General features: G+C 42.2%; 1 protein-coding gene across 1 annotated transcript; it reads left to right on the top strand.

The window, feature by feature from the left end:
- Nucleotides 1-24554: 24554 nt before the first annotated feature.
- On the top strand, nucleotides 24555-24920 carry LOC307064259 (gamma-aminobutyric acid receptor-associated protein-like; the record flags this gene model as incomplete). The annotated part of the gene is made up of 1 exon (XM_079720738.1): nucleotides 24555-24920. The coding sequence occupies one exon, from the start codon at nucleotides 24555-24557 to the stop codon at nucleotides 24918-24920; it is 366 nt and encodes a 121-aa protein (XP_079576864.1).
- Between the last annotated feature and the right edge of the window lie 1569 nt (nucleotides 24921-26489).

Below are 26489 nucleotides of genomic sequence, written 5' to 3'. Positions count from 1 at the left end.
GTCAAGGAGCAAGGAAGCCTTATGCCTTTGCTGTCTCAGGTAGAATCACAATCCCTTTACTCTGCAGCAAACCCTAAGGGATGGTGGGAGATGGGTGTACCTTTCCACGCTCACCAAGCCGGATATCCTATGATACTATCTTGCCTGTCAGAGACATCCCTTCTTTCTTTTCTTCAGTTTTTAAATGAATTTTTTTATTTTGAAATAACTGTAGATTCACATGCAAGTGAAAGCCATCCTACGGAGAGATCCCGTGGTGGATCCTGTGTCCATTTTCCCTCCATGGTAACATTTTAGAAAACTCTAGTATAATATTACAACCAGGATCTGGACATTGAGAAAGAAATGTCCAAACTACAGAGTACTTCCATCACCACAAGGATCCCCCCGTTACACTGTTATAGCAGCACCCAGTTCCCTTCTACTCCTATTCCTTCCTGAATCTCTAGCAACCATGAATCTGTTCTCCATTTCTATTAAGAAAGCTACTATAAACATATCTGTCCAGGTTTTAGCATGAACCTAACTCATTATTACTGTGGGACAAACAGGCATCTCATCTGTAAGAAGTTCTAACCTCCCCTCTTGTAGGTGGGCATCCTGAGCAACCATGGCTGAGGTTACGTACTCAGAAAAACAACAGGTTATGTATGAATAATTCAGACTATTGCCCTGTCACACATATATATGAAGCTAAAGACAACACACATTTAGTTGCCTTGCTGGAAAACATGCCTTATGACTTTGCTCTCTTAGGCAATATTGTAGTTCCTTCACCTGACGGCAAACCCTAAGAGGTGGTCCTTGATACAAGCACGAGTACTTTGCATGCATAACTCTAGGAAAATACTTTTGTCTTCAGTGCTACGTTCCAAGCACGTGGAGGCAGCAATGGGTCCAAGGTCCCAGGAGGGAGCAAGGTTGGTAAGTAAGAAAGTTTTATTTCTCACGGGATGTTGGAGGTTCTCACTGATGCGTCCAGATTGGCACCATCACACCAAGTTTTCAGGGAGAGAGAGGAGCCAAAGGAACTTGGAAATTTTCTCCCTTTAGAGCTCTTATTAACAGTGAGTACATGTATGTGTGTGTGTGTGTGTGTGTGTGTGTGTGTGTGTGTGTATATTTTTCCCAGTTCAAGGAACTGAAGTAACAGAGGGAGTCTGAGTCTCCTCAGTCTCCTCCTGAGTGTGTAGCAATTGCTGGGGTGAGGAATACGCTGAGCAAGAAGACAGACCCAAATTTCAATGGCGTTTCATCTCCATGGAAACTCCTTCCAGAGGGGAGCTGGGACTCTTTACATGCTCCTAATAACCTTCTCTGATGACCTACATTCTCTCTCCCTTCTTGGAGACCTAATCTCTCCAGCATTTCTGGATATTGGTGTAGGTCAGACCCAAGAGAATGCCCTTTCTCAGTTCATTTAGACCTTCTTCTTTCCTCTCACTTTTTAGAGACAAGGAATGTGTAGAAAAAGTCCTGGAAAAGACTTCACACTCCCGTCTCGCTCCCTCCCTCCCTCCCTGGATCACAGGATTTAAAATTCAGATTTCAAAGAAGACAGTATCAGCTTCTCAGAGAAAATTTGGTAAGTCAGCATTTTCACAGTGACTGTCACCAAATACAGTATATTCTGATGGTATTCATTTTTTTCTTTTTCTTTGGGGAACAACTTGGCATACAGTGACGTACCCAAATCTCTCTGGTAGAGAGCTGGGTGGAATGTTTACATATATACCTGTGTGACCAGCACCCAGTGGAGAAGATTTCAAGCATTTCCATTATCCTGGATGTTTCTTCATGCTCCTTCCTAGTCAATATTCACCCCCTCAAGGTTAGTACTATCTTGATTTCTACATTTGGACAAGATTTTATATTAGATTTAAATTAACATTGAAACTTTATAGCAAAATGAGCACACAGTAACAAATAAAAAGATGGAATTAAAAAAATATATAAAAATGTTTCAGATTTAGTGTTTGGTGAGGTGAAAAAAAGTAAGTAATCCCCAAACAGATGAGCCACGCCCACCAGGAACTCATGAGTCAGTGACCCACACGTAGGAGTGGGAGATCCTTGGTACAAATGTTCAAGGGAGGAAATGTTCTGAATTACTTTTTGGATGTGCCTTTGTTATACATATAATCACAGAAAATCAGAGCTGGAAGAGACATAACTCATTAATCAGGGTCCATCTCCTCTCTTTGTAGGGTGGGAAGCCAAATCCTAGAGGGGCAGTGAGATTCACCCAAGGCCTCAGAGCATATCATGTCAGCACTGGGATATCACACTGTCATGCTGTCAACCACTGGGCATGTCAGGTCTCTCTGTTTACTTCTCAAGGGATTAAAGCAAAACATCTTCAGAAATTGAGAATCATGGGCTGTTATGAGCTGAATTGTGTCCCCCCCAGAATATACATGTTGAAATCCTCACCTCCAGGACCTCAGGATGTGACTGTATTTGGAAATGGAGTCTTCAGAGAAGTAATTCAGGTTAAATGATGTCATTAGCATGGGCCTTAATCCAATCTGACTGGTGTCCTAATAATAATGATAATAAGAGGAGATTAGGACACAGATAGACCCGGAGGGAAAATCACACGAATATACATGGAGAAGATAGCTATCCACAGCCAAAGAGAGAGGCTTCAGGAGGAGCCAACCACACTGACACCTTGATCTTAGAACTTGACCTCCAGAACTGTGAGAAAAATATAGTTCTGCTGTTCAAGCCACCCAGTCTGTGGTACTTTGCTATGGCAGTGCTGGCAAACTCATACATAGACCCCCCAAAGTACTAGTATCCATTCATTTATTCCATCTCTTTGATCCTACATTTACTAAGAACCTACTCTGTGCCAGTCACTCTGGCAGATGCTATTCTAAGGGCTTTAAACATATCGACTCACTTAATCCTGAGCGCAGGCCTTTGAGGTAGGTATTGCTCTACCCATTTGATGGATGAGAAGAGTGAAGTAATTAGCCAAGGTCACACAGCTGGGAGGTAGCAGAACCAAAGACATGTAAACATGTGCAATGCAGCATGATAGAACCTGTGATGGAAGGTGGAACTACAAGAGAGAAAGGGTGAAGGGGTGGTGGTGGTATTTCAGCTTCAAGGAAAGAAGAGTTATGACACAACAAGGCAATTTGGGAGACTTATAAGTGGTTGTGCTTGACTGGAGCCCAGAATTAACATTAAAGGGAAGGTGCTGTGATAAATAACCCAGGGGCTAGATTATTAGGGCCTCATATGATGGACTGCTCTGTCTGGAAATTGTTCCCCAGGCGCCCGGAAGACATAAAGGGGGGTTACATATGGCCTCATATGATCAGAGTTTCATTTTATAAAAGTGTAAAAGGAAGTATGGAAGGGAATGAGGCTAGAGGCAGGGATACCATCAGGGTCACAATATTTGAGGCAGGTGGAGGAGAGAGCCTGGTCTAGAATCATTCTCAGTTCTGTGGATTACTTGACTTGGCAGATGATGGAAATGCAAGATGGCAGCAGGATTAGAGGCAAAGGGAAAGGATGTATTGTGGGATAGATACCCTGAAAGACTTATACACTGGCTGTTGGCTCCCTGGGACTTGAGTTTGGGTGAAGGATGGGTCTAGAGAGTAGATATGAAGGTCATCCGTGTAGAAATGGAAATCGAAGCCTTGAGAGTGAATGCAGAGAAGTACAGCAGCGTTGGGGAAGAAATTGGATGATCACCAGCTTATAAGGGATGCAAAGAAAAGGAACCTGAAAGAAAAGTCTGGAAGGAATGGTCCGAGATGCAGGAGGAAAACAAGACATGAATGGTGTCACCAGAACCAAGAGAGAATGAGTTTTAAGGAAGGAGGACTCTAATGTCAACTTCTGCAAAGAGGTCCCCTCCAGTGGACCGGACTGGACCGGAGCAGTGGTTCCATTGAAGAAGATGAGTTGCATGTGCCCTTTTCATCCTCAGGAGAGTTTTGTCTTTTACTAATTACATGATTCTCTGACTGATGTTTCTAATCCTACTATGACTTTTTTTTTACAAATGCAAATAGGGCATTTGAAGTTACCAATGTTGACGGGGACACTGCACATTCAGGTCCCACAGGAGCACCTGTGGCCAGAGTTGTGGGAACATGGGATGCGGCAGCCAGCATTTCAGGACAAAAACAATGAATGAAACAAAAGAACGCTGACTCCACTTAATACCCAGAGTTTTAAAATTCCCCATATCTTATTGGAAATCGAGAAAACCGCTCCTAATGAACTGCAATAAAGCTCTTCTTTTGAGAATGTAAATCCACGGTCTTGCAGAGGCAGTTTCTACTTGTTTAAAGGAGTTATTGAAATTCAAGGAGGGTCCTGGACGTCTGTGCCTCTCTTTCTGAAAGGAACCTCCTCGTCCCTGGGTGACCCTGAGCTAATGAGTCTCAGGCTGATGAGTCATCTCTCAGCCTGGACTCAGAGTTGCTGTCAGATTCATTAGGTCCCTGCAGTCACATTCTCCAGTGCCTGCAGCAGCCAGAGAAAGGCCATTAGCTCAGCCGTGCGCCCTCCCTCACCAGCCTGCCCCCACCTGTGCTGCCTCTAATTTAATATTTGCAGACATGCCGGGCATTTGTTACTAAAATGTATTATTCTCCATGCAAACACCCTTCCATCAGCTTGCCAAGAGACCTGAAGCACCGTGTACTGCATTGGCTTAGCAAAGCTGCAACCTGCAAAGACTGAGAATGACCTTGAGTGTCTCTTTTTTTTTTCTGCAGAGACATTATGGCCACATTTGTCATGATCCTTTCCAACTTGGAACTCTGCTGAGAGGTATCCCATGCATTCTCAGCCAGATTTTTGGTTTATGGGCCAGGGCTCCAATGCAGGCTACAGGTTACTTGTTTGGAAGCGCTTGTGCTGAGTGGTGCTACTTCTGAGTTATGGCCTGGCTGGAAGGAGCCATGGCTGTGGACACATGGGAGCAATTGCATGCTTCTCCCCATCACACAGATGAGGAGTAGGTAAGCATCTCTCTTTCCTCAGACAGCCAAGGAGGCCCTCTGCTAGACCACACAGGCCCCAGCTGCACCTCTCCTGGGGCTCCAAGCAGAATTATTTAGCTATTGAAAGGAAGAGTGTTTTCCTTTTCTTGGCTCCATGGGGCCAGAGCTATGTGTGTGGGGGGAGTCTGAGCAGTTCTCTACACTGGACCGCTGTCTGCTGGTCAGTGGCTTCCACTCTGCAGTCAGCTCAGAGGGGTCCCAGACGTGGTCTGCAGACTGGACTATAAATGAAGAAAATGAGGCTGGAGTTATGAGTTATCTGGAGAGCTGGACTGATCTGGTTCAAAGCTCTGTCCTGTATTTTGCTATTCTATTGGATCCACATTTTTGTCATTGACATGCCTTGGATTTAATGACACGATGGTGATAATACATCATGTGTTTTTTGGTCATTATTTCTGTGTTACGGTTGTTTGGTTCATGATCAACCTCCTCCCTTGCCCTGTCCCCTTCTCCTGAAAAAGGTAACGATCCTATGTGTGTCCTTAAACTCTCCAGATGAAGATTCCACAAGTTGTGTACAATTCTGGAGGCTGAAATTGATGGAAAAAATCTGGAATTTGAAACTATGTCTAGACATAGTTTCCAGATGTGACCTGGCCACTTACTAGTTGTGTGGATTTAGGCAAGGCTCTTAAATCCATGGAGCATCTGTTTCCTCATCCATGAAATGGGGATCACGAATATCTACCTAGTGAGATACAGTGCATGGGGCTTGGTAGATAATTCTGTCCTGTGAGTGAGGACCCACTCAGAGCTCTAGAGCAGAGTGAGGATGCCCCCATCCACACCCAGAAGATCCCCCTCCATATCGGGAAGAACTGCCATCCTCCAGAGAAGGTCAGTCAACAGGGACTGGCTTTCCACCCAATTCAGTCTAGAAACAGGAGCTAGATTAATACAAGAGAAGCAACAAACACAGGGGTACCTACTATGGGCTCTTCTCAGACCTCATGTATATCAAATCCTTTAACAGTCACACCACTTTTATGAAACAGATCCTATTATTATCCTTCTTTTATTTTTTTTTCTGTGCTTAATTCCTTTATTTCCTTAGGATACATTCTTTTTAAAAAAATTTTTATTGAAGTGTAGTTAATTTACAATGTTGTGTTAATTTCTGTGATATGGCAAAGTGATTCAGTTATACATATATATATATATATTCTTTTTTATATTCTTTTCCATTATGGTTTATCACAGGATATTGAATATAGTTTCCTGGGCTATACAATAGGACCTTGCTGTTTAACCATATTATCCTTCTTTTACATGGGAGGGGACTGAATCTTAGAGCTGAAACGACTAGATAAAGGTCCCAGAATTCACAAGCAGCGGAGGGAAGCATCAAATTCAGGTAGGTTGGCTACAGAAACCAAGCTCATAACCACCACACAAACTACCTCTCCTAATGTATTCTCCAAACTAGTCTCCAAAACAACCTCAGAGTCTAATTTTTTTTGCAGAATATAGTACATTTCAGGGTGAAAACCTGTGTCTCATATCAGATCTCGACCCCTCAGCCAGACGCTCAGGATGTGTCTTTATCTCTCTTTGCAGCACGTGTCCAGTGTCTGCACACCGTGTCACTGAAGCCACAGGACACAGGTGGCCCCATATCTTGTCTATACTTAGATTTGGCCATGAGCTATGGTTATGAAGCCTGTGTCCTAAAAAATGATAGAATGGCAGAGCCTGGGTTTGACAAGTAACCACTTGACAAGTAACTACTTTTTCTTTTTTTTTAGTGCCGTGTAAAGTGTTCAACTTCACAAAGAACTGTAATTTTAAGAGCATCAGAAAAAACTAAATGAGCTGCACCTGCAAACACCTTATCAACATGTAAATTAGGAGGTATGAAATGACTTGTCCTTCTGTCTAGTGCTCATTTTCCTAAGTAGATATTTAAGAAAGGTAGTTGAAAGCCCTCCACGGAGAGAATCTCATCTAATTTTATGAGCTAAAGGGGGACTTGGGGTGTGTTGTTCTCAGAAATTATCTGGCTTCTTGCCTCCAGTTTCTGCCAGACCCCAACTTCTGAATCTAGCCCCAGGTCCTGAAGGTTTTAGGTGTGTGAGTGGGAGCATGTGTGTGTGTGTGTGTGTGTGTGTGCATGCACACACATGTGGTTAAAAGAGTGCTGACAGGATTCAATGTGGAGGTATTCTAGGTGCTGCTGTGGCTTTGACCTTGAACCTTACCTGGTCCTGGTTTATGTGCTTCTACCTTGATTTGGTTACCTTGTGCCCCAGGTTGATACTGCTCTACGTCTGGTCCCAGTCTCTGAGGCTTTGCCTTCTTAGCCTATGATACGTAGGAAGAAATAAGTGTGTCCTGCTCTTTCAACAAAAAAGATGATGCACTCACAGGTGGAGCACAGGTGCAGTCCCTTTATCTATACTTACAAAATCATGCAAGCTCTGAAAACTGAAAGCTTTTTGGTATCTCTTACCTGGCCTGAACATATTTGGCAGCAAAACCTGATATGAACTTTAGCTACTTATTTTTTTAGTTTAATTTTTATTTTATATTGGAGTATAGTTGATTTACAAAGTTGTGTTAGTTTCAGGTGTACAACAAAGTGATCCAGTCATACACGTATGTATAGCCATTCTTTTTCAGATTCACTTCCCATATAGCTTATTACAGAATATTGAGTAGAGAAATTTGGCTGTTTATAATGCTCAGTTTGGTGTAATTTTTACATATTTTGCTGCATAAATATTAACACACTTGATTAAGCATTGTTGCCCCAGACCCCTTGGGGGCTGTCACATAATATATTGCATATGCACCATATTACTTTTTTTACATCTAAAAATATTCTGGATTTTGTAATACATCTGGCCGCACGTATTTTGGATAAGGGATCAAAAACCTGTAATCTCATTTAATCCTTGCCACTCATCTTGTGCAATAATGATTATGTCCATATTAAGACGAGAAAACTAACAGAAAGATTGGTTAATTTGTCCAGGGTCACAAAACCATTAAGAGGAAGGTCCAAGATGAAATATATGCTTTTCAGCTTCCAAAATACATACCTTTCCAACTACTTTACATGGTCTTCCAGCTTCTTTAGGGGGGTAAGCTGTGTTTCTAAATGATGTAGGCATTAGGAGTTTGGGATTAACCTATACACACTACTATACATAAAATAGGTAAACAACAAGGACCTACTGTATAGTACAGGGAAATATACTCAATATCTTGTAATAACCTATAATGGAAAAGAATCTGAAAACGAATATATGTATGTATAACTGAGTCACTTCACTGTACACTTGAAACTAACACAATATTTTACATGAAGTATAATTCAATTAAAAAAAATGATGTAGGCAAGGTGGAAACAGGACCATGAGCAGAAACATGGGCCGTGCGCTAGAAACTGGCCACTCAAAGTACGACCCTTGGGCCAGCAGTATTGGCATCATCTGAGGGCTTCTTAAAAATGATGAATGGGAACACCCATGACCTACTGAGTCAGAATCTGCATTTTATCAAGAACCAGCCCCACCAGGTGCTTCCTGTGCTCATTAAAGTGTGAAGAGCCCTGGGCTAGATGACTGGAGGAGGAAAAAACCACATGCCACTCTTAAGAGTTCTCAGAATTGTGATCTTTTGCCAAGATCACGCTGTTGGGCAGCATCCTGTGAGGCAAGGCAAAGGAGGAGGGAGAGGAATGCAATGGTTCGCAGCTCCGCGGTGGATGCCAAGGACAGAGATGTGCCCGCGACGATAAAATGATTGCACGCTTGTTCTACTAGACTGTTGCCTCAACAGTTTTTTCCCAAGGTGGGGCTATTTTTCTACTTATCGAAGAAAGTCCTGCAACTGCGTATTTATCTCGGGGAAAAACTCAGGGAACTGGTCTATCAAAGAAGAATATCAAACTCATTACATTATAATTATTACTTATTTGCCCATCAACGGTATGGCCCTAGAGCACGTGAGCAAAACAAGGATTCCTAGACACCTGTGATTATGAAGAGCACGCATTTTGGGGGAGGGGGCTGGCCAGACCAGAAGCACTGAACCAACTTCTAGGGCATGTGGGAAAGGGGTTAAGTTCTGAATCCAAAAGGAGAAGTAGACCTGGGTAAGGAGGAGCAGGGGTCGGGGTGCGGGGGGTGGGGGCCAGGGGGGTGCCAGGGGTCAGGGCAGGCACGGTATCTGACAGTGTGCTTGGGGGTACACCTTGTACGGGCAGTGCCATCTAAACCAAGTCTTGAAGGAGGTGAAGGAGTTAGCGAGTGGACTCTGGGGCAAAGCGTTCCCAACAGAAGAAACAGCAGAGCAAAGGTCCTGAGGGAGGACCATGTCTGTTTCATCTGAGGACAGCAGACAGACTCAAGTGACTGCAGTGGGGAGACTGAGGGGAGTCATCTCAAACCCGATACCAAGCTCTCTGGCTCTCTTCTTTGCCTGGCTTTTACATAAACTCTGGGGCTCATGGAATCCAGAAAGGATTTCCCCCATGGGCAGAGTCTTGCCTTCACCATGGCCCTTCCGGCCCTCTGACATGGGAGGACGCCGTCCAGAGCAGTGCAGGCGGGGTTGCTGGTCCACTCTGCAGCAGTGTCTGTCTCACCCAGTTTCCTGTCTAAGCCAAACAATCCCTGTGTCTCTGGACCAAGCCTGGCCTTTCATAGCCTCGCAAGGCCTGGCTGGAGAGGATGCGGAACGCTGGCCCCTGTGGAACTGACAGTCACGTTGCCCTTTCCAGTCTTGGGGGAGCCACCCCAGGGTTGGCCAACTTCCCCTACTTGCAAAGCTATGGCCAGTGCTGCCTACCAAGATGTTTTGATTGTCAGACAGAAGATTACAGGGAGAAGAAAAGGATTTGATTGTGCTTCGGTAGGTGAGCACTCTTCTCCTCGTGGCAGGCCTCACTGGGCTCCATCTTTACATATCTTCATGGCCACAGAGACGTTCAAGTTTAGAATACAAGAGGCTGCTCACTTTCCCCTGGGAGGGCAAGATGGGCTGCCTTTCATACCTCATTGATGGTTCCCCTTATTTTGGGGGGGGCTCACACGGATGGCCCTGTCTTATTTTAAATTGTGGCTTTTTTCTCTCTCGAAGGAAGCTATAGAGCACGAGAGGCCTGTAGAGGTCATTTCCTCTAACACCAGCATATTAAGGATCATGATCTTGAGACACAGAGAGGTCATCTGGCATGCCCAAGGTCACTCAGTTGGTGGCCAAGCTGGGACCAGCATCCAAGCCTCCTGCCTTTAGCCCAGAACTTGTTTCACCATATTGCGACTCTGGGACTCACTCTTTTTCTCAGTGATTTTATGCTTTTTGTTTTTCTTCCCGTCCCATTACCAGATGTAGTTTTTCTCCTCCAGTGTTCCTATTAACTTAGGGACAACTAGTTCAAAATAAGTCTCATATTTGCGACTACATAGGAGGCACTGTGCATATGAAAATTAAGGGCAAATAAGAAAGAAGTTTCAGGGCTTCCCTGGTGGTGCAGTGGTTAAGAATCCGCCTGCCAATGCAGGGGACACCGGTTCAAGCCCTGGTCCAGGAAGATCCCACAGGCTGTGGAACAACTAAGCCCATGCACCACAAGTACTGAGCCTGCACTCTAGAGCCGGCGAGCCACAACTACTGAGGCCCACGTGCCACAACTACTGAAGCCCACACGCATAGAGCCCATGCTTCGCAACAAGAGAAGCCACCGCAATGAGAAGCCCACGCAATGCAACGAAGAGCAGCACCCGCTCGCCACAACTAGGGAAAGCTGCACGCAGCAACGGAGATCCATCACAGCCAAAAATCAATCAATCAATCAATAAAAAAAGAAAGAAAGAAGTTTCAATCTTCAAGACAAATTCTAGGAGGAGAGACAATCATTACAAATACACATAAACATAATGCAGTGTTCTAACAAGAATACGAGGAACTGCTTAGGTTGCTAAGAGCAAGGATGAGAAAGTTTTGCTAAGAGAGAAGGGGTATAGAGAAAAGTGAGGTGGCCAAGCCAAGTTTTCATCTACTGGTTCCACTTATGAAGGAAAAACTCTGTTTGGAAACTCACCTTGTCATTAAGAATTGTCACCACTTTGGGTTTCCATGTCGGTGGGAACGTGTCTGGCTGTCACAGGGATCGAGTGTGGATATTTTAAAATGACGGCATGAAGAAAGCCCTTCTGTTCTCCATGCAATCACCATTTTGGGGTTTGAACGAGAACCCCTATTGCCTGTAAGTTGATCTTTCTCCTTGACGTCACTCTTCATAAATCCTCCCAGAGTCTAGGGTCTCTTCTTTAAAATATACAAGGTGTCTATCAAGGCAGCACAGACAACAGTATCTGAATGTGCAGACGTGGGACAGAACAAAGAGGCCCATGTGAGATTAACTGGAAAATGTATCCAAAGGAATATTCATGCTTCATACAGTATTATTACACATATGGCCCTGAATTGAAAAATAGTGTTCCTAGGTTGAATGAAATACTATTTCCTCTGTGTCCCCACAGTGTTTGTGCATGGTTCTATTACTCAGTGATAATGCACCCAGCGTGTATTCAGCCAATGGTACCAGGCAATGCAACAGAGATTGAGAGTATAGAAAATTAATGAGAATTTGATGTGGTATTCTCATTAATATTGAACACAGTATTGTAATATTATAATGCACTGTGGAAAATACTATAAACCCTAAAATCTAAGTGACTAAACACAACAGAAGTTCATTTCTTGCACACATAATGTCTAAAGTGTGCCTTTCTAATCAGTAAGGGGTAGACTCTCCTCTAAGCAGTAAATTGGAGATCCAGGGTCTTTCCATGTTGTGGCTCCACCATCTTCAACATCTGACTTCCAAGTGAGGAGAGGATGCATCTGCCTTTGAGTTACCTTGGTGTGGAAGTACCCACTTCATCTCTGTCCGCTGAGTGCTTTTATGTACAAGAGAAGCTGAGAAATCAAGTCCTTGGCTGGGCAGCCACTTTCCAGCAACAACTTGACACTATGAAAAGGCAATAGGAATCTTTGGTGGACAGCTAACATCCATGCTACAGTCCTAGAATCTCTGAGTTTGGTTTGGGTCGAGGTTGCAGTTTCCAGCTTCTCATGTGTCTGGGTAGAGTCATGTGACTAAGTCCCAGCCAATGAGATACATGTGTATGTTATGTGACCACTTCTAAGAAACTCCTTCAGATCAGCTGTGTGCTCTTTTTCCATTTTCTTCTTTATCCATTCCTCTACTCTGTTGGAAGTGACAGCTGGAGTCCCCGCCACCATCTTGGACCCTGAGGTTGAGGACCATACCTACGGATGGCAGAAAAGACAGTTCACAAATGCCTTAGGCCCCGAAAGATGGGGTGAATGACCTGGGCTACTTACCTCAGCTTTTATGTGAGGAAGAAATAAACTTCGATCTTTTCACAGCTTATGTTACTGTAGGATTTGTTAATTACAACTGAACCTAATCATAGGTGATACGTAAGCAGAGGGAAACACTTGTAAAAAGACTTGGAACTACATGAGGATTCAGAAAAAGTTGACAGTCTGATGTTGCTGTAGTATAAGGCTCATGGCCTAGGGCAGGGATAAGCAAATATTTTCCAGAAAGGCCCAGATGGTAAATATATTAGGCTTGGCGGGTCATATGGTTTCTGTTGCAATTTCTCAACTCTGACATTGTTCTGTGAAGGCAGCTATGGAAAATGGTGTAAAGGAACAGGAATAGCCATGTTCCAGTAAACTTTTACTTCTAAAAACAGGTGGTGAAGAGCGAAATTTGATCATCTTAGAGGATAATCACACTGCGGTGTTTTATCATTATCATTTATTTATAATGATCTCACTATTGGTTTTTTTGGTTTTGTTTTCAGCTCTATATCCATGTATGAATCATAGTGTCAGGAGTGGAGAACAGGTTTAACTGACAACTACGCAATGATCAGGTGAATGGACGAACTCAATCCTCCAACTGTGCTTACTTAGATCTACTCTGGGTGGCAAGGGGATAATCATCTAACTTACTCCTACCCACAGATGCCATTTTTGACCTCTACTAGGAGCTTTCAGTGTCTTAACTGAAAGAAGAGACTAGTGTTGAAATATTTTTAGAAGCTTGACAGTCTATAAAAGCAGAGAATTTTTCATCATTTGGTAGCTGAGCCTTTTGCCTTTTTTTCTAGTAATGGAACTGAATCTGATTTGACAGCTGTCTCCCTCTTCTCAAACAGAGCATTACTCCATCAAAAAGGAGGGAGTTACCACATTTAGGGGGTATCGGTTATAATGAAAAGTACTCTGAAGTAGGAGACAGAAGTTCTCTTAGTTTTCTACTTTGCTGGAACCAAGTGTTTGGGGAAACCAATTAATCTTCTAAGTCTTAAGTTCCTCATCTTTAAAATGGTCACAGGGCTATTTACTTCAAAGTAGATTGGTAGCGTCTCGTGGGGCTGATTGTATGAGCTGTAGGAAAATGTTTGCACGAGCTGGTACGTCTTAAGTCGTATCCAATTGCCCTGCAGTCAATATATAAGAAAACACAGAAGAAAGACACATTATAAAAGGTGGAGAGGGCAACTTGCCCTTTGAAAATACATCATGCCTTATGCATAATAGAATTCAAAGCATTGATTCACATTTGGGAACCATACAGATAGAAAGCAATCATGTCAGGAATTCAAATGCTTTAACAAAATTGGATCTAAATGGGTCAAAAATGAGTATTTCATTTATGGGAAATGCTTCTAAACATGGCTCTAGAATGTCTCGTATTGAGTTTGAGCAAACATTTGGGAAACTGGCAAGAGCAGAGAATCCGCAGATGTTTTCCATATCCACAGTATATATTAAACAGACGAGTGAAACAGAGAATTCAGGAAATGCTCAGACAGAGAGGGAAATTGTTAAGTGGAGAAAAATCTGTTTGCTTTCCTGACACCCTCTCTCTTGTCTAAATCAATTATGAACATTCATCTAACCTAGCCTTATAGGTCATAGAAACTTACATGATCAGAAGTCTGAGAAGGTCTGGAAACAGAACTATTAACTAAGCTTTTATCACTAATTGTTATGCTTCCTTTTTTTCCCTCCTAAGCTTTTATCGGGAAAATTTCCCCAAAGCTATAATTACACTGAATAATGACAGAACTTACTTAATGAGGCAGAGAGCAGAAACTTTTTGAGATAGCAAAATTTGCAACCAATTAAATATTAATGAAAAATTGTCTATCTCAGAATCCATTTCTTCACGTTCATTTTATCTCATACTTGCATCTAATCTACAGAAAGTTCAGTCATCATGTATATTAGAATTCGAGAAATAAAAAATGTATGAATAATTTCATGATTTTCCCAAGAGCAAGTTTCTGTACCAGTTAAGAATATGGGGCTTCCCTGGTGGCGCAGTGGTTGAGAGTCCGCCTGCCGATGCAGGGGACACGGGTTCGTGCCCCGGTCTGGGAAGATCCCACATGCCGCGGAGCGGCTGGGCCCGTGAGCCATGGCCGCTGAGCCTGCGCGTCCAGAGCCTGTGCTCTGCAGCGGGAGAGGCCACAACAGTGAGAGGCCCACGTACCGCAAAAAAAAAAAAAAAAAAAGAATATGAATGAAAAAGAGGTTAAAATCACCATAAAAAACCAAACATTTCTAGATTATTAAAATCAATGCTGTCAAATGATCATCACTGTGAAGATGATAACATTTTTCCTACGCCTTTCTAGTTGTTGATATATATATTTTAAAGTTTTTATCTGGTAGTTATAGAATAAAGTCTTGATATTATATATGAGTAGCAACTCAATCCAAGTGATACTTAATGAATTGCCCAGATAGTTTATCTCATGAAATATGTTTATGCTGAGATGCAAATTCTTCTTTATTTTAGTTCTAGAAATACCATACATAAAATCCAATCTTTGTTATCATCGAGGCATATGAAGATTTTTAAATAATAGAAAGTGCACTATAAGCCATACCAAGTGGGTCAACTACACACAGTAACTAAGAATTGATGACAAAATGTATGTGGGACCTTCAGGTGTACAGATTTCCTAGGTTCCAGGGTGAATGCTGATAACTGTTTGGACTTAGGGAGTCCCCCCTGACTGTCAGCTCTTGCTGTCTTAGGTACTAGACCCCCTCCTATTTATTTAGATAGAATTTTTGCACTTCATGCCTTCTCGTGAACCACAGGACATGCAGTAGTTATCGCCTGCACAATACATTGCCCTTCTACGTCTGGGGCACAACTATATTCTTCCATTATTCCCCGTGAAGCAAGGAAACTTACTACTATTTATAAGTGGTGACCACATTGACTATTTTCTAATATGTTCTGTCATGGCCTATTTTACTAGAATGTTAGTTCCTTGGAAGCAGTAATTCTAGTTGTCTTATTTACAGTAGGTTCCATAATTCACAGAACAGTGCATGGTGTAAGACAAACAAAATAAATATTCTTAATAACTTACCCAGGGTTATTTCCTATAACTTTGGGGTTTTACAAGGGCCCTTCTGCCATCTCAGCCCTCCAACCTTGCTCATTTCTATATTAAATCTCTGTGTATCATTTAATTTTAATATGGAAATTTATGTAGTTATTTATTTATAAATAAGTATTGTTATTTATGTTATACTTGGATTTGTCCAACTGGAAATATTAACCTTTAATTGTAAAGGATCATCAATGCCAAGCAATATTCTAATCTTACTAATGATGACACATTAGGAAAGTGCCTAGAACCACATATAAAGTTACTGTTGACTTGAGATAAATTTATAGAACAAAACAATGCCTGAATGACGAAAACAACTGGATTCATATTTTACCAACTTTGGGACTGAAGGTTAGTGATCGACATAAGCTTTGAGAATTTTACACCCTGCAAAAGTATCGCTCAGTATTGAGAACAAACCAATTATATTTTCATGTGTAAGAGGACCAGAGAATCTTATTACTGTTAGTTTTCATTAAACATATTTATAAAAGATCTACTGCAGGAGGATGACACTTAAACAAAGGCAGGGGTAAAAGTAATAACAATGAGTGGATATATAAATTAATAAAATATGTCAGAAACTATTGGTTATAAAAGTAACTGTTTTATATTAAAAAGTGCAAAATTAAGCCTCTAGATAACAATGATAGGTTAGTGGTGCTCAGTGGCCATTAAACATGATAATTTATATGTGTTCTGGAAAAAGACAAAAAACCGTCACATACTTTAGACTTTATACATATATAAAGTCTATATATATATATATCATGAGTGTACATTTAAAAATTAAGAACAGTAAGTGTGAAACTAGAATTATGATTATAGGTTCCCAAACACTAGATGAGAAGAAAAATTTTAAGACCCAAAATAAATTAGGGAATATAGAAATTATTATCAATGCAAAATATGTCTGAAAAGAGGAAAATAAATACATGTTGATTCGCTGAAAACATCGTGGTAGAAGACAGTGGAAAGCTTGGACACCAGGTCTCTAAAGATGCCAGGGTAAAGGCCAGAGATTTTCTAACTGCTGAATGAGGCAGCAAAACAGCAGCAGGGGCCAAACTTCTGCCACATCGTATTGCTGTTGGGTGCCAGCCCCTCATAATGCCAGGGAAGGGGCTGTGCTTCCCCAATAATGCAGCTTAAGGGCCCTACAGTTCAAGAGGTGGAGGGCCTCTCTTTTTAGACTGACCCAGAGTCATAATGGATCTCTGTGTACTCTCCAGAGTGCAGTTGGAACTGGGCACTTGTGAGGTTTAATTTTATGTGTCAGTGTGACTGGACCACAGTGTCCAGACATATGGTCAGACACTATTCTGGTTGTTTCTGTGAGCATGTTTTAGATGAGATTAACATTTAAATTGGTGGACTTTGAGTAAAGCAGATTTCCCTCCATAATGTGGATAGACATCATCCAATCAGTGGATGGTCTGCACAGAACAAAACCTGACTTCCCCTGAACAAAAAAAAGTTCTGCCAGCAGATTGCCTTTGGACTTGAACTGCGACACTGACTCTTCCCTGCTGGCCTATCCTGCAAATTTTAGACTTGAAAACCTCCTTAGTCACATGAGCCAATTCCTTAAAATAAATCTCTCTATATATATCCACATACTATTGGTTCTGTTTCTTTGGAGAACCTTGACTAATACAGCACCCAAACACCTGCCCCTGCTCCTGTTTCCATGAGTTTCCCTTAGTAAATGCTTCTTAATAAAGTATGATGTACTTGTCTTTCCTTGCCTTTCCTTTAAAAATAGGGAAAGTATAGTCTATCAACACACCTAGAGCGTTGTTCTTTGTACTAGCTAATAAAATGAGCATAACTTTAGCTAATACAATGTGCATAATGTTATTTAAAAAGCAATGAGAAATGTCATTGATAAACAATATTAAAAACAAAACAAAGGGCATAAAAATAGTAAAGATTCTAAATGCATAAGAATATATTCTGAACAACTTTATGCCCATAAATTTCAAAAATTTAGATAGAGCTGATATTCTTCTAGAAAGAAATCATATATACATTGAAAAAAAGAGAAAACATCTGAGCAAGCTTATAACTATTACTAAGTTAAATAGGTAATCAAAGATTTTCTTACCAAAAGATGCAGGCTCACATGGTTTTCAGGTGACTTTTACTAAACTTTCAGAGAACAGTGATTTAAACAAAATGATGCAGAAGATATGAAAACAGTTATCTAACTTATTTTATCAGCCACTATGATTTCAGCACCCAAACAAGAAAATTTTTATCACATAGAGATTAAAAATCTTCAATTATATGTTAACAAAGCAAATCTGCTAGTGTACACAAAAGCATTAGTTTTATTATCTTAAATTTTTTGTTCATATATGCATGTCTTAGTAAAATGTGATTATGTTTATGGTGGGAAAGACAGAAATCCACATAATGAGGAAATAAGCACAGGAATTATTGTGCTATGGAAGAACAGTGGTCCAGAGGCGAAGACTGAGGCAAAAGGGTTATTCTGGAAGATAAAGTATAAGAGCATTCTGGGCCAAGGGAGCAGAAAAACACTGTGTGTTGAGAGTGCGTGGCAAGTTTGAGTTGCTGTTGGTATTTGGCTGTGAGAGAAGTGGGGAGATTATCATGGCAGCTAGACCAGGCCCATTCCATGGAGGTTCCCCTTCCTCAGGCTGGCTCTCACCCAGAGTCCTGAATTGATTTCCTCATTAATGCTGCATTTGTTCCCATTTCCCTGGTTCCTCCAGCAACTCATAATTCCTTTAACAGGAGCAGAGGCAATGTTGTTTATTCTGTCTGTAAGTCAGGAGGGATTCCCCATGAATGCAAAACAATTGTTTTGATTTTAGTCTTCACTTTGCCTGCTCTGGGCCTTGCATCCAGTGTGCCCGCAGCACCTCTTCCCTGACTGATGGATGGCACTGTGGCAAAGAGCGGGGTCAATGAATTAAGTCTCACACGTGGCCCAACTGTCTAAGGGAGAAAACCAGAAACAGACCGAATGCAAAATGATGGAAGAATCGGAAACAAAGAACAGGGGATGGAAGCAAACGAACTCACATCTTTAAAGAAGCATTGGATCAATAGCAGGGGATGCGGCGGGGGCAGCTCCCCTAATTAGCAGCATCACCGTACAGAGCCAAGTGTCTGGATTTGGCGTCAGAGGCCTGGGCTTGAGCATAACGTGTTGTCAAATAAACAAGCGCCCTTGAGCCAGTTGTTGAAACTTTCTGAATAACATCCTCATCTGAAAATGGAGAAAATACATACTTCACGTGGTTGTTATAAGGACCACACAAAATACGGTCTGTGAAAACGCTTTAAAATCTGCAAGTTGTTACTGTCATTTAATTACAAAGCTGGCCTGGTGGGGCAAGAAAGACAAAGCACACTGAAAAACAAAATCCAGATTGATTTAAAGCAACGCAAAACAAAAACTAGTAGAAAACAGGAAACGATGTCAGGCATAAAACCTTGGCATATTTTCCATGTTTAGAAGCATTTCCCATAAAGGATTATATATAACTGAGTGACTGGAAAACCTCAGGAAAGTTCCATTTCCTCTCCTCCTTGCTTAGCTCCACTTAGAGCGCAGGAATGGTTGCTCGGAGGCCCTGTAAGCGCTCATCAGCCCCCTGTAAGGAGAACTGGCTGTGCAGTTCATGGTTATTATCCATGAAGCTAAAAATGTGATGGGAATGTGACTGCGTTTCCTTAGAGCAGGTTTCTGCATCCACAAGTCACCTCCACTCAACCCACAGGCCTCTCCGAGCTCACTTACAGCCTTGTCAGCAAGAAGGCAGAGAGCAGCCTGCTGCAGCTGCAAGTGAGCCCTTTGGGCTATGCAGGGTTCCTGACACTGCCAGTGGGATAGTAATCACTTTTATGGTATCTAACTGACACCTGCCCTCCTCCCCAGTAAATCACGAATATACTTAAAATTTTTTCTTTTTCAGCCAGCAGAGGGATTGCGAGGTTTTAGCACAAACAGATGATTATCTTCATGGCCACAGTCTTTTAACTAATGCTAAACCCTCGCTTTAATCTCTCCTTCCAGATCTGGGACATCGCAGTTCAAATCTCAAGGGCAGGGACCTACTGTCCTGTATCTGACTGTGACTTTGGCTGCACCACCTTGGACATTGTCCTCTCTGAGCTGCAGTTCCTTTGCTGAGGAAAAGGTAGAGCATGCTCGTGGCTAGATGATCCTTCTCATCTCTTCCCATAAAAATTTCCTCTTCAACCTCAACCTCATCTTACCCCACAAGATGCATAGTCAGGCTGGAGGCATCGCCAGCAGCTGACAACTGTGTCACTAACTTGGCGGACCTGTGTGACCTTTTCTGCAGCAATAGAGCTGCTTTCATGGTCACTCACTGCCTCACACTCTCCCTGTGTAAGATCCGAGCAGCTCTTATTCAGAACCTTTTCTGGTTCTGTTGGCTTTAATAAAGGGACCTTCCCATAGGGAGCTGGAGCAAATCATTTGGTGGCCACACAGTTTCCGTGTCATGGCACACACTCACCCTTATGACCTCCTTCACGAGAAAATAAGAAGGCATCATTGTGCCTTCGAAAGCACTGAAAATCTGCGTTCCTCTCTGTCTCAGTGACTTCGATTGATCTTCCCCTCAGCAGCGTGTGTTACTCCTGGCAGCCACGGGACAGAAATTGTAGGGGTCAGGAGATCTTGTGACCTCAGCCAGCCCATTCATTGAATTCTCCATCTGCTTACAAACTGCACCCTGTTGCTTTTATCAAATGACTCAGTGAGTTGGGGATGTACGTGCTTTTTTTGGTTTTTTAATACAAATTGAAAGTGGCAGGAGGGATTTTGTCAGACAAGAACTTGAGGGAAATTTTGAAGTGTTCTATGGAACCAGATGTTGTACCGTTTATTAAAATTAGGAGAACTATTTAATACAGATGTTTATAGATATTGAGCATATTTATTACTGACTTTTATCTTTCAGAAGTTCAAACTGCTCTACATTTCTTAAAGAAGGGCAAAGAATAAGAAAAGGGGGAGGAGGTGCTGTCACGATAGCATTGCCAAGATATGACCTTAGTCACTTGGTGTGTTATAAAAGGAAATTTTCATCATAATTTTGGAGATGGTTATCACCTTCACCTGTGTGGTCCTGCATATAAATCTAGAAAGAATTGCCCAAAACAATTTTCATCATGACTCTGAAACATCTTGAAGTAAAAACAGACTTCAGTTTTGAAACTTTGTGCATAATGAAAAATAGTACACTGGTGTCACAAGAAAGAGTAATGGAAACAATTCTGGGATTTACTGATGATGGAGTTGTTCAGGGTTCAGTGCCTCTTTTCAGGGTCCACATCACCTCTTCCAGCAGAGCAAAAGCTGAAAGTTCAAAGCCAACTTGAAGGAGCTCTACCATTGACCAGCTGAAGTTCACAAATGTCCAAATAGCTTCCTCATCTGTAAAATGGGATTCTTACAGAACCCATCCTGTAGGATTCAAGAAGAACCAACTGCAGCATGGCATGCTAAACACACAGCACAGGCATGGCACTTTCTGAGGCCCTTGATTATCAGCAACTATGACAAACTTTATCACTCTCAGTGTGGGAAGTATAGTGGTGAAATTTTGATTCTTATTCTGTTCCCAAGTAGACATAATACATATAACTGATAAAATTGTTGTTGCAGAAAATGAAAAAATCAACAATCTGGAAAATACCACCCCTTCTTGAACATCCAAAGCATAGGCATAAACTTTGTCTAGTGAGCGTGAAATGCTTTCTTACCCCAAGGAGAATGTTACCAGAAAAAGAGAACATTTGTCTCCAGCTCCTATAGCTCAAGGGATATTTGGAAGTGAGATAGAAGAGGGGAAAAAAAAGCGAGGCACTGTAAATAGCCACAGGAAAAAGGGCATGTAAGAAGTAGGGGGAAATCATTCAGACAGAACTCCGAGCTTCTTCCCACCAAGCGTACAGGAGGATGGGATTGTCCCTCCCACCACGGTAGTCAAGTAGAGGGCATTTGGACGAGAACGGACAAGGAAGCCCAGGTCCCTTGGGCCATTATTGTAAAATGGAAATTGAGCAGCTAAAGGCACTGAAGCAGTTTGTGTATAAGTCCTGAGAGAGGAACTGGGCAATCAGAGAGGCTAAGAACTTGCCAAAGTTAAAATGCTAAAATGCAGGCAAGCTGACACAGGTGCAGAGAGTACATATACCTTAACAGCTATATTCATAGTCTGGGGAGGAGATGCTGGTACTTGTCACTAGTTCTAATTCAGGGGAAGACCAGTGGCTACAGTGCACCATTCATTGTGTAAATATTGTTGAGTATGTTTGTATCCCTTCCCCAAATACATGCATGCACGCACACACACACAGACACACACTTTTAAAATTCTTCTAAAACTTAGAGATCTTTTATAGATATATTTGAAGGGAAGGATAATGAATAAATGATGTCAATAACATTTTTCACACTCACCGTGCTAGTGCAGGGATAGGATAGTCCCATGGTGAGGGAGCTAAAGATTGTGGAGAGGCCACTGTATTATGGTTTACTCTGCAGAATAATATTACCACAAACACAGAAGCTTAAAACCACATACATTTATTATCTCACAGTTTCTGTGGGTCAGGAGTCTGGGCATGGGTTAGGTGGGCTCTCTATAAAGCTGCTAAGTGTCAGCCAGGGCTGAGTTCTTATCTGAGGGTCAATTGGAGAAGGATTGACTTCTATGTTCATATGGTTGTTGTCGTCTTTAAAATCCTTGCAAGCTGCTGGACCGAGGGGCTTAGTTCCTTGCTGACTGGCTGCCAGAGTTTTCCCTCAGTTCCTTGTCACGTGCCTTGTTCTTTTTTTTTTTTTTTGCGGTACGCGGGCCTCTCACTGTTGTGGCCTCTCCCGTTGCGGAGCACAGACGCGCAGGCTCAGTGGCCATGGCTCACGGGCCCAGCCGCTCTGCGGCGTGTGGGATCTTCCCGGACTGGGGCACGAACCCGTGTCCCCTGCATCGGCAGGCGGACTCTCAACCACTGCGCCACCAGGGAAGCCCCAACATGGCAGCTTGTTGCTTCAAAGCCAAGAGGGAAGAGAGTCTTTCATCATGACCGTCCTTACAATTTTATGTAACATTATCCAGGAAGTGAAATCCTGCCGCCTTTGTTGTATTCTATTGATTAGAAGCAAGTCACAGGTCTCACCTACAGTCACAAAGAGTGAGTTATACAAGGGCAAGAATAGGAGGAATAAGTCATGGGGGCCAACAGAGAGTCCTTCCACCAAAGCTACTATGTGTCAGGAACTTTAACATATTGAATACTTGATCTTTTCAGCTTCACTCTGAGATGCATATTATTATTACTTTACAGATGAGGAAATTGAGCCTCCCAGAGGTGAAGTAATTTGCCCAAAGATCACAAGCTAGTAGAAATGCGTCTGGAATTCTAATACAGATCAGAACAAATGTTATTTTTCCTACCCTTCTTTTTTCGCCCTTTTAAGGCAAGTGTTATTTATCCTTCTTCCCTGGGAAGACCAGGGAATGACCTCCAAGAATGGAACAGGAGCGAGCAGTTGAAATTACTTCCATCTTGGCCTCTGACAGTTGAGTGACACCTCTTCCTCCCCAAAGCCATCACAGTCATCTCTTAACAGAGCTATTTTAGGCTCACTGGCCTCAAGGGCCAGGCCACTCGAATGATCTCAGTGAGGCTTATTCTTTCTTACTGTCACAAAAAACAATCTTTAGAATTCAGTTTAAGAGGGTCCCTGTGATTATCATGTTCTTTCTAATCTAAGTATGGGAATACTTTGATTTGGAGTGAGGAGACATTTTCCCACATTTTTGGGTGCACAAGGTCAGGTGATAGCTGGTTTATAGATACCATAGAAAAATGCACTTGAAAATTCTAGTCATTTCACCAAATCTTTATGTTTAAAGATGTAGTTTTGAGAATACTTTTGATTTTCAAATTGTGCATATAAAGACATTGGTATACTTGAGACTTGTAAAATAACTCCATATTAAACTATCTGCTATGCCTGGAGCATTACTATTATTTTTCATTCACTTAAAATTTTATTTAAACACAAAAATAATTTTGAACTTTATTTTTTAATGCATTGATTGAATTTACTGATTTAGTTTAGTTCTATTCAGTAGCAGTATAATGTAATGTAATTAAAAATTTTTTCTAGTAGCCACATTAAAAATATAAAAGAGGGGCTTCCCTGGTGGCGCAGTGGTTGAGAGTCCGTCTGCCGATGCAGGGGACACGGGTTCGTGCCCCGGTCCGGGAAGATCCCACATGCCACGGAGCGGCTGGGCCCGTGAGCCATGGCCGCTGAGCCTGCGCGTCCGGAGCCCGTGCTCCGCGACGGGAGAGGCCACAACGGTGAGAGGCCCTAGTACCGCTAAAAAAAAAAAAAAAGTATGTATGTATATATATATATATATAAATATATAAATATATATATATATATAAAATAAATAGATGACGTTAATTTTAATGATAATTTTTCTTAACCCTGTATAGCCCAAAACTTTTTTTTTTTTTCGGTACGCGGGCCTCTCACTGTTGTGGCCTCTCCCGTCGCGGAGCACGGGCTCCGGACGCGCAGGCTCAGCGGCCATGGCTCACGGGCCCAGCCGCTCCGTGGCATGTGGGATCTTCCCGGACCGGGGCACGAACCCGTGTCCCCTGCATCGGCAGGCGGACTCTCAACCACTGCGCCACCAGGGAAGCCCCAAATCTTATTATTTTAATATACCATCAAAATAAAAATTGTCAATAAGCTACTTCGCATTCTTTTTATCCTACTAAGTCTTCAAAATCCAGTGTGTACTTTATTTACAGAATATCTCAATTTGGAAGCTACATTTCATTGGAAATATTTGATCTATACTTAGTTTTCGTAAACTATGCAGTAAGTGTAGATTCACATACCCAAATTGTTCTAAACATAAAAGTTTTCAGCCTGCGCGTTGCTGCCAGCCGCCCCGCCGCGTCCCAGCCCCCACCCCGGGGTTCCCTCAGCCCGGTTCCCCGGAGGATGAAGTTCGTGTATAAAGAGGAGCATCCTTTCAAGAAGCGGCGCTCTGAGGGCGAGAAGATCCACAAGAAATACCCGGACCGGTTCCCGGTGATAGTAGAAAAGGCTCCCAAAGCTCGGATAGGAGACCTGGACAAAAGGAAATGCCTGCTGCCTTCTGATCTTACAGTTGGTCAGTTCTACTTCTTGATCCGGAAGCAAATTCATCTCCGAGCTGAGGATGCCTTGTTCTTCTTTGTCAACAATGTCAGTCCACCCGCCAGTGCCAGGATGGGTCAGCTATACCAGGAACACCATGAAGACTTCTTTCTATATGTTGCTTCCAGTGATGAAAGTGTCTACGGTCTGTGCAGTTGCTGTCCCTAAGGTGTGTGGGGGGTCCCATTCTACAAAGAGAGAGGGGGCCCTCTTTCCTTGACCTACTCCTCGTTGAGGATCAAACACCACCTCCCGTCTTAAGGACCTGCACTTCCTAATGTTTGAGACTCTCCTCCAGCCCCTTGTAACACAAGGGTTAATGGGGGAGATGGCCTCTAGTACCTCTCCTTTCTCCATTCTTCCCCTTTCTTTACCACCTTTCCCATTCTGCTTTAGACTTCTTGATTGTTCATCTCTGTCACATCCGGTGATTGTTTTGGTTTCTGTTCCCTTTCTAACTGCCCAAGGGGCTCAGAACCCCAACAATCCCTTCTTTTCACTACCTTCTTTTTTGGGGGTAGATGGAAGGGACTGAAATTGTGGGGGGAAGGTAGGAGGCACATTAATAAAGAGGAAACCACCAAGCAAAAAAAAAATAAAAGTTTTCAAATAACTGAATCAGTATACTTTTGAATTTAAATTAATTAAAATTAAGTAAGATTAAAAATCAAGTTCCTCAGTTACATGAGCCATATTTCAAGTGCTCAGTATCCATCCACATGTGGTTAGCAACTACCATACTGGACAGCATAGGTCTAGAGCATGCTCATCACAGAAGAGATTTCCACTGGACAGTGAAGATCTAGAAGCTCAATAAACTGTTTTTGAACATTGTTGAATTGGGAAGATTAATGTTATCAACAACAAATTAGAGGAAAGACTAGGCAACTAGTATTTAAGCCTACCTTTTGATTTTGATCCCTGATGAAATGATGATGATGATAATGATGATACTGATGATGATAATGACATTTTATTGAATGATAATTCTGTGCCCAGATCTCTACTAAGCACTTTGTAGCCCTTTGGTGTAATTTCATCATCCCCATTCCACAGATGAGGTACAGAAAGACTAAGTCACTTGTTTAAAGACATGTGTCTAAGAAATGAACAGTGTGAGCCTACACGACCAGACAGTCTGTCTGTAGAGCCTGCATCCTCACTTAATTTACTCTTCTGCCCCTCACAGATTAATATCTTTTTAAGACTTATTCTAAATAAGATGGCATAGTCCTTGAAGCAAAGACTGTACTGCATGCTCCTCTTTCTTCAGTGGCCTCCTCATTCCCCAGTTCAAGACCTTTGCTCCAGTTTCTCCTGTAGTGTCTTCTTTCTTCACCTTCACTTGTCAGAATCCGAACCATTGGTCCATAGTTGCTTCAGGAACAGCATCCTCCAGGGATGCTGTCTCAAACTTCCAGTGGAAACGTTCGTCTCTTAAGGTACTTTATAGGTAACTACATTTCGTAGAGCATAAGTCCTTTTTTCTTTTGCATTCTGGCTACTCTGCATGCGTATTTTGTCTCCCCAAGTTGGCATTAAGTTCCTTGAAGGCAGTTCCTGTTTTTTTGGGGATTACTGTTCCCATTTTCCAAAATACCTTCGGCACCCTTAGATGTCTGTAGCATTACTAATTCCATATTGTTCATGTAGTTCCCATCCCATGTGCCTGCTTTTTTTTTTTTTTTTTTTGCTTATATGTGGAATCTTTTTTTTAACATCTTTATTGGAGTGTAA

This window comes from Hyperoodon ampullatus (assembly GCF_949752795.1).
Source record: "Hyperoodon ampullatus genome assembly, chromosome: 15".
Lineage (NCBI taxonomy): Eukaryota > Metazoa > Chordata > Mammalia > Artiodactyla > Ziphiidae > Hyperoodon > Hyperoodon ampullatus.
This window is presented reverse-complemented; position numbering and strand designations above follow the sequence as displayed.